The sequence below is a fragment of the Mus musculus genome, chromosome 1, assembly GCF_000001635.26.
Source record: "Mus musculus strain C57BL/6J chromosome 1, GRCm38.p6 C57BL/6J".
In the NCBI taxonomy this organism is placed as follows: domain Eukaryota; kingdom Metazoa; phylum Chordata; class Mammalia; order Rodentia; family Muridae; genus Mus; species Mus musculus.
Window position 1 is genome coordinate 46412507 of NC_000067.6, and position 17159 is coordinate 46429665.

The window sequence follows — 17159 nt, forward strand, 5'->3', positions numbered from 1 at the left end:
TTAGGGTTCTGGGAAAGAGGAAATCTCAAGATACTACACTTAGAAAACCGATGAGGCAGTAAGGAAAAGATCAAAGAAAAAAAAAAAAGAAAAAAGGCCACTTTTGGACCTACAGTTTTGAAGTGTAAGCCAATGACAGGGCATAGAGACTGATGTTCAAAGCTGAGCCTGTACAGCATCTGGAGCCACAGCATGGAGGTGGCAAATGGAGCTTTAAAGTAGATGAGTCATCGGTGTGAGAGCAGAGGGAGAGGCTGTCAGCTGGGATGTTGGGAGTATTAGTGAATGGCCACGATGGAAGAAGTGAAAGGAAGTGTCAGAGTGGTAAGGGGACAAGGCAGAGTAGTCACTCAAGACCAAGAAGGAGGTAGTTTACAGATTAGACCTGACAGCAGTAATAAATTCTGAAGTAAGAGAAGAAAAACAAAAAATAAATGGTTCCAGATCGTTAGTGACACGGGCTGCTTGTGCAGATGGTAGAGATGGAAGTCAGGCTACAGAGGGTTTTCAAAGATACCGTGTAGTGGAAGGAGGTTTGGGATAAGGACCACCCATTTGGAGAATGGAGGAGACAAACCAAGGGGAATATGTATAGATTTGGGGGCTGCTACTTAAACTTGTTTTTTTGCAGCTGAGAAAGCCATCCATCCATCATTCTTTAGAAAGAGAGCAGGTATCCACCTCCACATTCTTTTATGCATGTACTTTTTTGGTATGTCCTTTTCTGGCTCTTTTTCCATCCTTGGCATGGGTACCAAAAGAAACCAGACAGAGAAGCCTGCCATTGTAAGGCCCCCTTTCGGGGACCCCCACTCTAGTCTCAGGAGTGAGAGAGCACCCAAAGAAACAGGAGAATCCATTGCTGTAATCACATGAGGCAGTTTAATGATGGAGCTCCGGACCAACATGCATCCCACACAGGAGATAACGGATGTCGGCCACGAGGCTCGAAAGCTAGGGGTTTTTCTGGGGTAAGGGGCTTAGGGGTGTGGAATTCAGCATAGAGACACACTATTGGCTTATTCAAACATCAGCAGAAAAATTACATGTACATGCAGGGTGTCAGAGTTCTGTGAGTTGTTGACTCAGTTTAGATAGCCCTGTTATGTCCTCACATTCCTCTTTCTCTTTAAGGTTAAGCTGTTCCCAGGAATGTTTTAACTATGGGGCATTGGAGATAGAAAAGATACCCTACCTTAAATGACCAGAAATGTCTCAATGTTTATAGAATTAATTTATAATCTTACTTACAAGGTCAAACAAAGCACTTGGCAGGCTGAGAATAGCTGGCTAGGATCACAGTCAACCATTGATCAAGAAAAGAAAGAGAATGTCTGCAGAATGTTCTTTGGAGAGATTACCTAAGTAAAGAGAAAGTTTTTTAGTTGCCCCAAGCAATTACGAAAACACTACATATCTATGTGATTACCAGGCAGAGTTGAAAAGCATTTTCTTGGGCTACTAAGGACCAGAATGATCTCTGTGCCAATGACCTTTAAGTCACCTGACAGGCAAGGCTATGGTGAAGTGAAAGCATTCAGGCATCCAGACACCAGTCTCTAGAAGCTTTTGATGATTTGACTTACAATGTACAAGTCTCAAGCTCCCAGAGAGGAAGAACTGATGCATATACAACCAATAACTGGCCAGTCTGTGTATTTCCTGCTTCATATTACTCAAGAGGAAAATGACTTAAGGTATGGCCCCCAAAATACAGAATACAATCACCAAATACAATGGAACCCATTCATAAAAATCTGACAAAGAAGTCAATTTGCTTTTCATGTGTGTCATTTACTTCAATCTTAACACATGTCTGTGCTTCTTGGTGACTGCAAAATGGTAAAATTTAAATAGTTCATTTTAAAAGTTTCATGTTAAAAGTGAAGTTCAATCTAAAAACAAGTTTCGCTCATTGAACTCGGAAGCAGCAGCAGCTGTCGTGCATTCGTGTGGTCTCATCATCAGCACAGCCGGGCCTACACACAAGCAACCATGTCTAAGGGACCTGCAGTTGGCATTGATCTTGGCACCACCTACTCCTGTGTGGGTGTCTTCCAGCATGGAAAGGTGGAAATTATTGCCAATGACCAGGGTAACTGCACCACGCTGAGCTATGTTGCTTTCATGGACACAGAGCGATTAACTGGGGACGGGGCCAAGAATCAGGTTGCAATGAACCTCACCAACAGTTTTTGATGCCAAACGTCTGATCGGGCGTAGGTTTGATGATGCTATTGTTCAGTCTGATATGAAGCACTGGCCCTTCATGGTGGTGAATGATGCAGGCAGACCCAATGACCCATCCAGCAGGTCCAGTTATTCGAGGGTCTCGAGGGGACCTTCTCCTAAGAACCAAATGGGGGGGGGGGGGTTGAGAGACAAGAACCTTGTGTAATGAATGACACACGGAAGCAGTCTGAGTAACATCAAGGTCCCAATGTATTGAGCAAGGCCCAAGGCTTAAATACGAAAGCAAAGGGGGAAGTGCCTTTCAGAAGGAGGGGTGGGGCAATAGAACTGCACAAGCAAAAGGGGAAGTACTTATCAGTGGGAGGGGTGGGGCAATAGAAATTTTTCTTTTGGCAGCTACACGGGGAAGCAGGAACTTAGTGGTATCAGGGTGTGGTCAGGACATCTGGCGCTGACTTAGGGCTGGAACATTCTGTGGTTGTTCTCGGAATGGTGTGTCGGTGGCCCACTTTTGACCCCCTTTTCTTCTTGGAGGGAGAGGCCCAATTCAGAGATCAGGAGAATAGTGTTGTCTTAATAGCTCCCAACAACCCAAGGTCCAAGTGGAATACAAATAGGAGACAAAATGTTTCTACCCAGAGGAAGTGTCCTCCATGGTTCTGACAAAGATGAGGGAAATTGCAGAAGCGTACCTCAGAAAGACTGTTACCAATGCTGTGGTCACAGTGCCCACTTACTTCAATGACTCCCAGCGACAGGCAACAAAAGATGCTGGAACTATTGCTGGCCTCAATGTACTTCGAATCATCAATGAACCAACTGCTGCTGCTATTGCTTATGGCTTAGATAAGGTCGGAGCTGAAAGGAACGTGCTCATTTTTGACTTGGGAGGTGGCACTTTTGATGTGTCAATCCTCACTATTGAGGATGGAATTTTTGAAGTCAAATCAACAGCTAGAGACACCCACTTGGGTGGAGAAGATTTTGACAACCGAATGGTCAATCATTTCATTGCTGGGTTTAAGCGAAAGCACAAGAAAGACATCAGAGAGAACAAGATAGCTGTCTGCTGTCTTCGCACTGCCTGCAAGCAGGCCAAGTGCATCCTCTCCTCCAGCACCCAGGCCAGTATTGAGGTTGATTCTCTCTATGAGGGAATTGACTTCTATACCTCCGTTACCAGGCTCGATTTGAGGAATTGAATGCTGACCTGTTCTGTGGCACACTGGACCCTGTAGAGAAGGCCCTTCGAGATGCCAAACTGAACAAGTCACAGATCCATGATATTGTTTTGGTGGGTGGTTCTACCAGAATCCCCAAGATTCAGAAACTTCTGCAAGACTTCTTCAATGGAAAAGAACTGAACAAGAGCACTAACCCCAATGAAGCTGTTGCCAGTGGTGCAGCTGTCCAGGCAGCCATTCATTCTATCTGGAGACAAGTCTGAGAACATTAAGGATTTGCTGCTCTTGGATGTCACTCCTCTTTCCCTTGGTATTGAAACTGCTGGCGGAGTCATGACTGTCCTCATCAAGTGCAATACCACCATCCCCACCAAGCAGACACAGACATTCACCACCGACTGTGATAACCAGTCTGGTGTACTCACTCAGGTGTATGAAGGTGAAAGGGCCATGACCAAGGACAACAACCTGCTTGGAAAGTTTGAGCTCACGGGCATCCCTCCAGGACCCCGTGGGGTTCCTCAGATTGAGGTTACTTTTGACATCGATGCCAAAGGCATCCTTAATGTTTCTGCTGTAGATAAGACCACAGGAAAGGAGATCAAGATCACCATCCCCAATGACAAAGGCCACTTGAGTAAGGAAGAAATTGAGCGCATGTACTTCTCCAAGAAGCTGAGAAGTACAAAGCTGAGGATGAGAAGCAGAGAGATAAGGTTTTCTTCAAGAATTCACTGGAGTCCTATGCCTTCGACATGAAAGCAACTGTTGAAGATGAGAAACTTCAAGGCAAGATCAAAGATGAAGACAAACAGAAGATTGACAAGTGCAATGAAATCATCCGCTGGCTGGATAAGAACCAGACTGCAGAGAAGGAAGAATTTGAGCATCAGCAGAAAGAACTGGAGAAAGTCTGCAACCCTATCATTACCAAGCTGTACCAGAGTGCTGGTGGCATGCCTGAGGGAATGCCTGGTGGCTTCCAAGGTGGAGGAGCTCCCCCATCTGGTGGTGCTTCTTCAGGCCCCACCATTGAAGAGGTGGATTAAATCAGTCCAAGAAGAGGATGTAGCATTGTTCCACAGGGACCCAAAACAAGTAACATGGAATAATAAAACTATTTAAATTGGCACCATAAAATAATAATAATAATAATAATAATAATAATAATAATAATAATAATAATAATAATATAATAATAATAAACAAAAACAAGTTTCTCTCACCAATTTGCAAGTGAATATATCTCCCTCTAGTGTTCAAAGAAAGTAACGCAGTCACTCTCGTTTGTCTGGTTGTGATTAGTTGAAGGTCAAAATGCAGTAAGAAAGCAGCATTGCTGTTTGTTTTCCTAGGAATTGTTCCACATATATTTCAGTGTTTTATTGAACAAATACCGCATGCATGAACTGCCAGCCTTATTTTGTGGGGTTCTTTCATATCTAATCTATCTGCTGTGACTTTGACTTTGAACTTGCATAACTTTGTTAAAAAGTTGGAAAATGTATGATATTTTTTAAAAGTGTCCTGAAAGAGAAATGGGAACCCCAGGGTCTGCTCCCCTCCACGATAAAACCATCTCAGCAGCAAAATGAAACAGTAACAACAAACCATCCAAACTGTGAGAGAGAGAGGTCCAGGGTAAATCCAGCTGAACTTGATAGTTAAGGAACCAAAGTATAAACACAATTTCTCTCCCTTCCTCTCTCTTCCCTCCTCTCTCTCCCTGCCTTTCTCCTAACTCCCCATCTCTACCTTACTTGATAGCATCATCTGTGGATGAACTTCAGATCTATACCCTGACTACTAATGCAGCCAGAGCTGTCTGGCTTATTTCCATCCCAACATCTTTCTTGGTTATCTAATAGTCACCTTAAACTTAAACATATTTAACCCCTAATTTCTAATTTCTTTCACCTTCCACCATCTACCAAGTGGCTTAGACCAAAAGGCCAGCCAGCCAGCCAAACCCTAGCTGACTTTTGACCTTAGCCTGGTTCCTCACATCTGCGTTTCCTCCAGAGCAATCTCTGATTTGTCCTCCCCCGACCCCCAACCTTCCCAGTCACCGTTACTCCCTCCCTGCCTTCTCCAGTCAGATTCCTAGTTGGCCTGCCTGATACAAAGAAGAATTAACACCACACATACTACTTCCTTCAACATGTCCACAGTTTCAAAAATGAGAGTCACGAAATAAACTAAGGAAGAAAATCACAAAACCCAGGACTTTGGGTGGCTTGAGCTTAGACAATGTGCTTTGTTTTTACATTTATCTGTGTTACTGTGTGTATGCCTGTGTGCAGTCTGTGTGTGGACTTCAGAGGACCAATTTTGAGAGTAGGCTCTTGCCTTCCACCATGTGCGGCCTGGGGATTGAACTCTGGCCATCAGGCTTGGTGGCAATTGCCTTTACCTACTAAGCCATCTCATTGTCCCTTATTTGTTTACTTATTTGGGACAAAATCATATGGCCTAAGAAGCTCACTGCAAATATCTACATAGCCAAAGTTGCCCTTCAACTACTAATTCTCCAGCATCTACCTCCTAAGTGCTAGTGCTAAGACAATATATTCTAAAGGAAAAAAAAAAAAAAGAAAAAAAAGTCTTCTTATAAAAAAGATTGTCCTAGAATCAGCATAAGAATTGGTGTATATGATCCTTAAACAAGCATTTGGTCTATATTCAATAAAAAAGTCATCTTACCAACAAAACAAAAATAACCCAGCACTGTAAACTGTGAAGAGAGCACAGGTCAGAAAATATCCAACTGGACACAGAGCTAGGGGAACTAAAATATGAAGCAAATTTCTGTTCTCCACTTAGCCTTTCATACTCAGTTAGCTGGGAACCCACTCTACTTACCTAAAATGCACTTCCACATTTATAGATTAGTAAATCTATACTGATAACTCTACCCAAGGGAAGCTCTACGTAGCTGACATAAACGCTACGGGAGACAGATAACAGGAGTGAAATAATGCCTCCCTGTCACTTGACGAACCTGGTAGCTTGGCATCTCTGATCTAAAACTCACTTTGAGGAATCCATTGATGCCTGTCAGGATCTTGAGCTGGGCTTAGTCTGAAAGGCAAGGAGAAGGGATTGCTTTTTTCTTTCATGTTTCAGTTTGTGGCATCCCAGACAATGAAGAGAATTACTGTGGGAACCCAGCCCCATGTGCCACATTCCTTCTGCCTGACAGAGTACAGGACAACCTACACACACAAAAGCACTGCTTTTGCCGAATTTCATTAAATGGGTTTCTTTCTAGAATTTTGGCAAGGTGCCTTGCTGCAGACAGATTTAGAAGCAGGATCCTGCAAGCGAGAAGTTGGCCAGGGAAGCAGTATGAATGGGAGGCTGCAGAAGCAACGCAGAAAGTCACAGTAATGGGATGTCTGCCATGACAACTATAGGCCTTTGAGACCGGGGCATGTGTCCAGAAGGCAAGGACTGAAGTATGCTTATTGATGGGAAATGGCTGGCCATCTCAGGCTTCTGTCTGTCTTGGGTGGTTGCTTTTAATCCCTAGATGCCCCCTGGCCTCCTCAGGTGGGATGTGACCCTTCACAAAGTTGTCTAGTTGACCTTGGGCTTCTAGCAAGCACCCTCTGTTCCTGGGAACTGCTTGGAGAAGGCCTTGTTAGTTGGTAGCCTGGCCACACCTTCCTTTCTCCCACTCATTGTCTGTGGGCCTTGAGGTCATTTTTTTCTCTTCTTATTTCTTACCTTCTAAATGTTTTTAATAATTCTACATGGGGTGACTCAAACTGGTATGCTCGACTGGCTTTCCAGTCTTCCCACTGTGCCTCTGGGGCACAGAGGACAACTACTGCATCTTCACTCCGGTCTCAGACCCATTTCCTTCCTCCAGGCCTCAGCTGACATTTCTCTCTTCCTGAAATCTGTTTCCAATCTCCAGATTTGGGGTCTGCAGCAGTTATGTGAGCCAGGTAGCTTTAGAGCCAAAATCCTATGTGAAGTCACTTTGGAGTTGTCTGTTTTGAATTTTTTTTTAAAACTAAAACTCCCGAGAAACAAGAAACAGGCAGAATAACTAAGCCACCCTGTTCTTTGTGTAAGGTTATGACAGGTAAACTTGGCTCATTAAAATGTTTGACTGGCTGAGTGTGGTAGTGAACACCTTTAATCCTAGCACTTGGGAATTAGATGCAGACGGATGGATCTCCGTGACTAGGAGGCTAGCCTGATGGACAAAACAAATTCCAGGCCAGCTAGGACTACACAGTGAGACCCTTATCTTAAAAGAAAAAAATTTTAGCAAGGATGTAGAGCCGTTATGTAGACTTGGTAGACATTTAAGTTATTGTGGTTCTGTGGAAATTGGCATTAGGTTAAAAGAGAGAAGGAAGAGAAGAAAGAGAGAAAGGAAGGAAGGAAGAGAAAAAGGAAGGAAGGAAGGAAGGAAGGGAAGAACCCTGAAGGTAGAACTGAAGTCACATGATCCGTCTGTATGACTACTGGGCATGTAGCCATGAAACCTACGTCATCATACAACACGGATACTTGTACATCCATGTTTACTGAGGCACTGATTACAACATCCCAGTTATGGGAGTCAACTTAGGTATAGCAGATGAGTGAATGAAGAAAATGGACACACGGAATATTATTGAGCCACAAGGAAGAATGAGATTGTGTCATTTGAAAAAAAATGCAACTAGAGATTGTCGAATAATATAAACAAGACTCAGAAACACAAAGATCACATGATTTCTCTCATGGGGAATATAGATTTAAAAGAAAAAACAAGGAATTAGAAGGAATATACAGTAGGGAAAGGAAAAGCAGGGAACTGTGGGTAAAATTCAATTAAAGTACAGGTATAAATGTATGAAATGTTATAATACAATTCATTATTTTATAGAATTAGTATACACGATTTCTTTGAAACAAACTGAAAATTCCCCAAAGCATGCTGTTCATCATCTTAATGCCCTGAGCCAAGAAAGCTCAGGTATGTGTTTACCCCCAAGTTCCTACCTATATAAAAAGATATATCACAAATAAAACCCCCAATTCTCCTTTGTTCAGGGATGCACTGCATTCAAAATGGTTCTAGAGTCTCCATACCCTTTGCAGGCAATATATGTTTCTAGAATGTTCTGCCTTCTGCTTGGTGCTGTTTGGCTTTGCATTCATGGGGATATGGACCTAGTTTCCTTAGTTGCAGACCATTTTCCGGTACCAAAATTCACCAACCGTGCCTACTATCTCCTGTTAAATTCACCAAAGACTTTCTCGGTTATCTGTTCCTCCTCAGCTTTTTACTATTCATAGAAATGGCTGTGGCTTTACATTTGAATTCCCATGGCCAACCTCAGATGTCTACTTCCAAGACCAAATGGAAATGTGGAACACTTCTGCAATTGAAGTCAGTGCTTGACTCATGTCCTTTTGAGAAGTCCTTCCACCCACGTCAGCCATCTTTGGTGAGGCTCCACCTACGCTGAGCTCCACCCCCGGCTGAGCCTCCACCTTCCCATTTAACATTGCTTCTGTGCACCCAACAACCCTTTCTTCCTTTGTTGATTTCAGGCTCAGAGACTCTCCAGCTCACCTTCCCTCACCAAACTCTTCCATGTTCTTCTCCATTGTCCTGCTGTGGTACCAGCCATCGCGGGATGTTTTGTCTCTAAATCCAAAGCCTATGTGCCCTTTGGAAAGCAGCACAGCTGTTAGGGGCTGCCGCCATCACTAATTGAGAGGTCTTGTCCATCTTGGGTTAAGCATTCATCTCCTCCTTTGATTTTCCTTTCCCATAAGCTACTTATTTCAAACTTTCCTTCTTTCTTCTACTTTTTAATCACAAACTATAAGATGTCTTCCCCAGAGTGTCTTTATTTGGGTCTAATATTACCTACTTTCATTTCTTTCTCTTGACTTACATGGCATGTGACATGTTTCCTTTTCATTTGTATTTAAACACAAGCAAAACTCTCCTGTTTAAAATAACATCATTCTTGTTTTGGGCAATGCTCCAGGCCCATGTTTTTACCTTTTAGTCATAAGATGTTTTGAATATTGTACCGTATAATTTTAAAAACAGACTTGCTTTTCTCGAGAGCTCTGCCCATGCTCCCGGTCAGACTCTGTGATCAGCAGCTGCCCGCCTCACTCAGCTCCACCAATAGCCAGCTGACGCTTTTCCCACGAATGATGGGAGCTTTGATCACTCTCCATTCCTCAGCCATCCCGCGGCTAGCTCCGCCAAGCTGTCAATGACCGCCCCAGCTGTGCCCTTTCTCTGCCCACCTTTGTTCTGTGGATGGAAAACACCACACAGTTTTAACACTTTAAAATCAGTCAGATAACACAACTGCTGGGCGCAGAATCTATTGCCCTAAACTCCTCAGTTGTCCTGTATCAGAATTCCTCTGGTGGTGAAGGCCACCACCAGTTCTAGCGGCTCCCAGGCCTTACATGGCTTTCGAGCTTCTCTACACAAAGCCTGGCAGAAAAGCCACCTCTCTCTATCTCATCCCCTTTCTCTCCCTAATGGAACCGGGAAATCCCATCTTTTCCTCTTCTCCAGCAGTTAGCTTCTGCCCTCTTTATTGACACAATCAAGAACCAGTTAGGGAATCAATAGCTCCCTCTACAGAATATTGTTGGATATTGTTCACTGTTGGTTGCTAGTGTAATTTAAAAAGTGATAATTCTTCTCTATCCTAGCTAGCTCTCAAATAAATGAGGCACAGACTATAAGATTTATTTAATCAAGCTGCTTTAGAGCATAGTAGCTGAGCTATTATTAATTGATTATTTTCCTTTAAACTATCTGGCTACCTCCTAGCCCAAATCCCTGAGATACTTGCATTTTGGTATTGATCTCGCTCTTTCTGCTCCAAGTGTGGGTTCCCATGGTGTCTTTTCAACTTTCTCCTCCTAGTGACTGTTTCCCATCTCTCTCCCCCTCCCCTGTCTGAGATCAGAAGTCCAGCCCTATTCTCTTTTCTGCTCAGCCATTGGCTGATCAGCTTTTATTGGCAAGTCAGAAAATAAATGGGGAGCAATGTTTACACAATATTCAGGCAGGAGACACACAGAATAACCATTACATGGCATGTTCAAGTTGCAACTAGATATGGAGGCAGAGAGATCAACATTTGAGTAATCCAAGGATAATCTTTACACAGTGCACCATAACATTATGCTTACAATTTGTTCTCTTCTGGCCCCTCCCAGTGCTGCTGTATCACAATGCACCACTCCAAAGCTCCATGGTATGCTCACCCCTGACGACCTGAAATCATTAGTTTACTCTCTTTCAGAAGCCTTTGGTATCACTTATCACATCCCTTAAAACACCTTTTGCCTCGGTTTCCTTATTATTCCATTTTCTTTTTAACTCTGGTCACTTTTTCTGAGCTCTTCTTTTAGGGTTCCCCTTCTGTTCAGTTTTTAAGCTATTGGTATTTAGTATTTAGGTTGTTTTTAAAATAGATTTCCATTTGTTCTTGCTTTACATACTTTGTGAACTCTTTAATTGGAGCTTAAAGATTTGATGTTTGGGCCATGAGACGATTCTGGTTTTCTGAGTTACCATTAGGCTGTTTTTCCTTAGTAGGTATACCAGTTTACACTGCCCTGTAGTGCAAGGTCTCTGGCTCTTCTGCATCCTTGCGAGTACTTGTTAATATTCTGAGTATAGATCTCTTTTCCAGTATAACATTTGTAAAGAATTGTTCTTATTCCACATATTGCCATTTTAGTCTGATAGTTTCTTTGTTGCACAAAGGATTTGCCTTTGAATAGGGTTGAGTTAGTTTGTCTTCTTCTGTTATTTTGGGGGTCAGATCTAATAAGTTAATGCAAAACCCAGTGCCATAGAGCCAGTGAAATAGCTCAGTGTGTAAGGACATTTGCTATCAAGTCTGCTACCCTGAGTTCAATCTTTGGAACATGCATGGTAGAAAGAGAGGAGGCTAATGCCCACAGGTTGCCCTCTGACCTCTACATGCCCCCCCACCCTACAGTAAATAAATGTATAAAACCAAAAGAAGGGGACTGGAGAAATGGCTCAGTGGTTATGGTTACGAACACTGTCTGCTTTCCCAGAGGTCCTGAGTTCAATTCCCAGCAAACACTTGGTGGGTCACAACCATCTGTAGCAGGGTCTGATGCCCTCTTCTGGCATCTGGGTACATGCAGATAGAACACTCATGTGTATAAAATAATTAAGATTTTACTAAAAAATAAAACCAAAAGAAAGTGAAGTGTCATGAAACCCTTTATTTTCATTAAAGGGTTTAACGTTTTAGTTCTTCCATGTAGGTAATCCAACTACAGGAGGTAATTTTTATATGTGACATTAAGTGTCTATGTCACATTTGTGCACGTGGATATCTACTTTCCTCATTATCATTTGTTGTGAAGACATTGTTTCATCACTGTAGCTTTGTAATAAATTTTGAAATAAAAAAATATGAGGCTTCCAAATATGTCACTTAAAAAACGTTGTTTTTGGCCATTCGAGATCCTTTAAGATGTCACATAAATTTTAGGTTAGGAACCTGCCATTTCTCAACAGAAAACTTTTACCATCAGGTGTGCTGGCATAAGCCTGTAATTCTAACACTTGGGAGGCTGCCACTGACAGATTAAGAGTCTGTGGCCTGTCTAGGCTATGAAATGAGACCATCTCAAAACCAAAACAAAATAAATAAATAAAATTAAACAAAAACTTTTCAGTAGGAGGCAGTTTACGTTGAAGTCTAAAGTCCTCACTCTATTTTACCAGATCTTTAAAACAGAGCACTTATTTATCTTCATCGTCATCACCGGACTCCAATGTGCTTTATCCCAACGACAGTCTGATAAATTTCGTTTTTGTTCTTCTAATTTTCTTCTGTTCTTCTAATTTTGTTCTTCTGATTTTCGTTTTGTTCTTCTAATAACATTGCAATGTCTCAGGCGTTTGCATCTGATCGCTCTGCCCGGAATATTCCTTGCACAGCATGTGTCCTCCTCGTTCAAATTTCAGCTTTCACATCTCTTCTGCATCTTCTAAGAGAAATGACTCACAGTAGTATTTCTAATAGTTATGAACACTTGCCTGACGGTCACTCAAGCCTATGCCTGAAGGACTGTCTTGGCACAGCTTCGTTCATGTAGTCAATCACATGTGGATTTAAATGAATTTCTGAATGCTCACTTTCTAGTGTGTTAGGGAAGTCAACAGAACTGAATGCTGAGACCCCTGGATATGGAGCACGTTTACGGGCTTCAGTCTTGAGTGTCTTGTCATTATTCTATTTGCTACATTAGCAATGAAATCTGCAGAAACAGCCGAATGAAGGCTTAAGGCAGAGAACCACGCCCACGCAGACTCAGTGAAAGGTGCAGTAATTTGAGGACCCACTTAGCCATCAAAAGGTCTTCACTCCTCAGAGTTGCCTTCCACCCTCTGTAAAGGGTGGTGAGGTCTGTGGTCTGTGTTGGAAGCCACCTAGGCCTCAGAAAGCCACCCTGCTCCACCTCTCAGAAAGTTCTGCTCCTGATCTCGCAGATGCAGACAACCGGAAGTGGAATCCTCCAGTTTGTTGCTTAGCAACGAATCGACCACAGCCGTTAAAGCTCTCAGCTCTGAGAGAGTCCCGACTGACCCACCGAGCTGTCAAGCGGCGAACAACTCTGGTCTCTGGGTCCTGAGTCCCTCAGTCGCGATTCCCGCCGGCCCTGCGGGGCCCGCAAGTCCTTGCCGCCATGAGCAGCAAGAAGGTGAGAGCTGGGCGGCCAGGGTTGGTCCCGGGGACCAGGCACGAAGGAGCAGTGCGGACTGCGCTCTCAGGGAACCTCGACTCCAGTACCACCCTGGCGTTGAGCATTTCCCTCCAGTTTCCTTCCCAACCACTGGACCTGGTTGTTATGGTAACAACTAGACACAAAACTCTCGGGATGCACCAGCTGTGGAAACTGGCTCCACAGCGACCCCAGCTGCACACTGGGAGTGTTTGGGTGGGAGGAGGGTGGGCGGGACGTCTCTGTTGGCATGGACTCCCCTCCCCACCCAGGGGATAGAGACTTGCTATTTACCAAGCCTTCCCACCCCAAGCTGGCCTGGGGTTCAGTATTTAGGACAGGCTGGCTTTGAACTCCCAGAGCCCTTTCTCGCCCCCACCAGTGCTGAGATTACAGGTCACCCCGGTTCTCACTTAGTCCTGTGGTATGCAATAAAAGATGCAATCTACAATAGATACTGCCTAAAATTAAAATCTCTATTTGTTGAACTTGAGTAACTATAGCATGATACATGGTCAATGGTTTTGATGCCAGCTCAACCCAAATAAAAAGTTGATTCACAATTTGAAAATTGTACTCAGCTTTTAAGATTTTTCATCCCTATATAGTGGTTTCTCTTATAAATTGAGTTTGTTGTGAAAATGGCTGCAAAAGATGATGTGGGGGTTGGGGGGAGATGGCTTAGTGCTTAAGAGCTTGATGTGAAGCCATGAAGACATAGACTCAAATCCCCAGCACCCACTTCAAGGCCCAGTGTGACTGAGCTTGCCTGTAACCCAGCACTGTGAGGGGCAGAGACAGGAGGATTGCTGCAACTTCCCATCCAACCCCTTAGTATCTGGCCCAGTGAGAGACCCTGTCTCAAAGTAGTAAGTCAGTGAGTGATTCACTGGCTTCTGGGCAGAGGCAGGGGCACCCTTATAGAAAACATGAACTATCACACACGCACGCACACACACAGTCACCGGCACATACACTCTCTCACACGGGAGGGTAGTTTACAATCTTGTGCTATTCAGGTTTTGTGACAAAACAGAGCAAGGCAACTCAGAGAGAAAATTCTTATTTTGTCTCATGGCTTGAGAGGTCGCTGGGTTCTGGGTGTTTCTGGGCGCTGGACTGAAGTCTATATCAAAGCAGGGAGGAGGGCATGGCAGAGAGCACTGGGGAAGAGGCTAGAGAAAGAGCAACAGGTTGAAAGCACACCCCCAATAGCCCACATTCTTCAGCGGGGCTTTACTCTCAATGGCCCATTCCCACAAACTTACATTAATTTATGGGTGAAAGTAGCATTTTCATCACCAACTGGTGTCACCCCTGGACACAAGAGCTCCTTGGAAAAGCATGTCATATCTATCCTATTACAGCTATAGTTATAGATTATATAGGTTATAGAGTACTAGCAGAGGATGTCAAGCCTGCTAACCAAGTAAGCAGTAGTTATCTAAATGCTGGAGAAGGTTTTCAGGGTTTTTTTTTTTTTTTTTTTTTTTTTTTTTTGCAATCCACATATTAATTGAGAACTAAGAGACAAGTGTTTTGTTTCATATATCTAAGTACAATTAACAATGACCAGTACACGAACAAATGAGGAAAGAATCTCCCCAAATTACAGATACATGTAACAGGAAAAAACACAACAAAAACCACCCAAGCAATCACTAGACCTCCCCGTGTGATTCTTAACAAAATCACAGCTCGTTACCATCTATACTCAAGTTGCTCATTTGCTTGATGGCCAAGTAAGTCTTTGGCCCAATCATGCAACCACAAGCTATACTGTCAAAATCTAAAATACTTCTTTTATTAACTGTACAGTGGTTTTCCTGGAAAGGTATTTTTATTAATTCCTTTCACCTATCCAGCTCTAGCTAGGAAGCAGCCACCAAATCATCATTGGAAGTCAAGTTTGCTTCACTTTATAAGATGATACTGGGACCCAACCCCCCTGGTCTCCCGACAACTCCCAGACAGGCCATGGTTTATAGAAGAAATCTTGGAATCACCAAGAACGCTCATTATGAAGCCACTGGGGAGTCTTGCTAATTCCCAGGCACTGCTTTAAGCAGCAGAGGGCTCTCTCCTACTGCTTTGGTTGATTTTGCAATTTTAAAACTCATCTTGATCCTTCTATGCTAATTTAAGAGTACAGTTTTCCTTTTGAAAAGATGAAAGTTCTATACTTTAATCTAAAACAAATAAAATGGATTAAATTTTCAGAAATTCCATTTTCACGTGACATTTACTTACATCGTCACTCCTTTTGAAGCAGTGAGCAGGTGGCAGAATAGTATTTACTGAGGGGGTTTAACATAGTCCTCTCATTAGTGGAAGGTTGAGAGGGATGTGGCATTTTTCAGAGATAGCTGTCTGGGTTTTTCTCTTAAGTTCGGTATTTAAAGAGAAATATAAGTCTTTTCCAGTTGCTCGTTTCATTTTTAATGCTAGGAAAAAAAATTCAGTCACTTAAAAGATTCAGTTGAAGAAGTTTCCAGAATTCTAAAGTGTCACTACTCAGCGACTAGGAAGGTTCTCACAAACGGACTGTTGCTTGTGGGCAGGGGAGGCAAAACTACTGCAGCCTCGCTTCACTCAGCACTCGTTAACGGTACAAAGCCAAGTGACCATCGTTTGTCTGCTATGTTTAACTGCTTATTCGCTTAAGAGGATGAGGATGACAATGATGTTGGCGATGATGTTTTTTGAGATTAGGTTCCTTTGTATAGTCCTGGCTGTCCTGGGATTGCTCTGTAGACCAAGCTGGCCCTGACCTCACAGAGATCTGCCAGCTTCTGCCTCCTGAGTGCTGGGGTTAAAGGTGTGTGCCACCACTGCTTGGCATATATATATATATATGAATGAGAATTTTGCCTGTATGTGTGTGTACCATGTGTGCAGTGCCCGCAAAGGCCAGATGAGGGCATTAGAACCCTGGAGTTTGAACTGTAGACTGCTGCAAGTTGCCATGTGGATGTTAGAGCCCTGGCCCTCTACAAAAGCAACAGGGTCTCTTAGACACTGAGCCATCTCTCCATCAAATTGCCTGTCTATCATTAAAAAGAAACGGGGAGAAAGTTTTCTGTGAGACCAGTACTGTAGTAACAACTTTATCAACCATAACTCAGACATGTGTCAACTCATATTTGGACTAAGCTGTTATAATTTATTTTTGAAACAAGGACTTAATACAGAGTTGAGACTAACTTTGAACTCATATAATCCTCCTATCTCAGCTTCCCAAGTGCTGGATTGCAGATGTATGACATCATCTCCAACAACACTATTAAATTGTGAGAGGTTATTGGAAATTTAGCAGAAAAAAAAAGTCAACTTTAAGCACGGCTCATGCTTGGGTTATGGAAGTAACAGGTTTCACAATATCCCTTCCAAGTGTTGAGTAGATAAAAACCAAGAAAGAAAAATCTGAAGGATTAGACTGTTCAGCAATTTATTGTGGAGTATAAATTTATACTAAGTTCCTACAGAAAACAGATGCATACTCTAAAAGGTAATTAAAGAATAGTTGGATAGAGAGCTTCTGCAGAGGTCCGGGGCTGGGGGGGGGGGGGGGTCAGGGAGCACACAGGAGTGTGAGGCAGGCTTTGTTTTAGAGCTAATGCAAAACGTGGCAGAGAGAATCAAATTTAGCATTAGTGAGGAAACAGGCAGCACACGGCCGTGGCTGAGGGGCCAGTGAACCCCGTGAGAGTCAGAAACAGAACCCTTGTCCCAGGAGCCGCAGTCGGGGACTGTTTAGTCCCACAGATCCGCAGTACTTGCTCCTGGTGCTCAGTATGTTGCAACGACTCTTATTGGTTAGTTCTGACAGGAAGTTTGATGGTTAGGTGCTTAGATGTTGCCCTTGCCTGTACATAGAATCTATCATCCTCATCACAGAGTAGGAGAAAATAGAGACTCAGGGAGGGGCAAACAACATAGCTGTCACAGAAATTACTAAAAATAGAGGAAGCCTTCATAGAAAGAAACTATTATGAGCAGATGCACTTTCCTGTCCAC

General features: G+C 43.2%; 1 protein-coding gene and 1 pseudogene across 2 annotated transcripts in view; both read left to right on the top strand.

Moving 5' to 3' along the window:
* Gm8326 (predicted gene 8326) lies at positions 1912 to 4517 on the top strand (annotated as a pseudogene).
* Positions 12922 to 17159, top strand: part of Dnah7c (dynein, axonemal, heavy chain 7C) — a 382050-nt gene continuing 377812 nt past the window's right edge. Inside the window, exon 1 of one of the 2 annotated variants that reach the window (XM_011238631.3) lies at positions 12922 to 13121. In XM_011238631.3, the coding sequence (XP_011236933.1) occupies positions 13107 to 13121 (15 nt within the window). In that variant the 5' untranslated portion in view covers positions 12922 to 13106. The remainder of the gene's footprint in view (positions 13122 to 17159) is intronic. The other variant, NM_001310335.1, reaches the window with a different exon arrangement.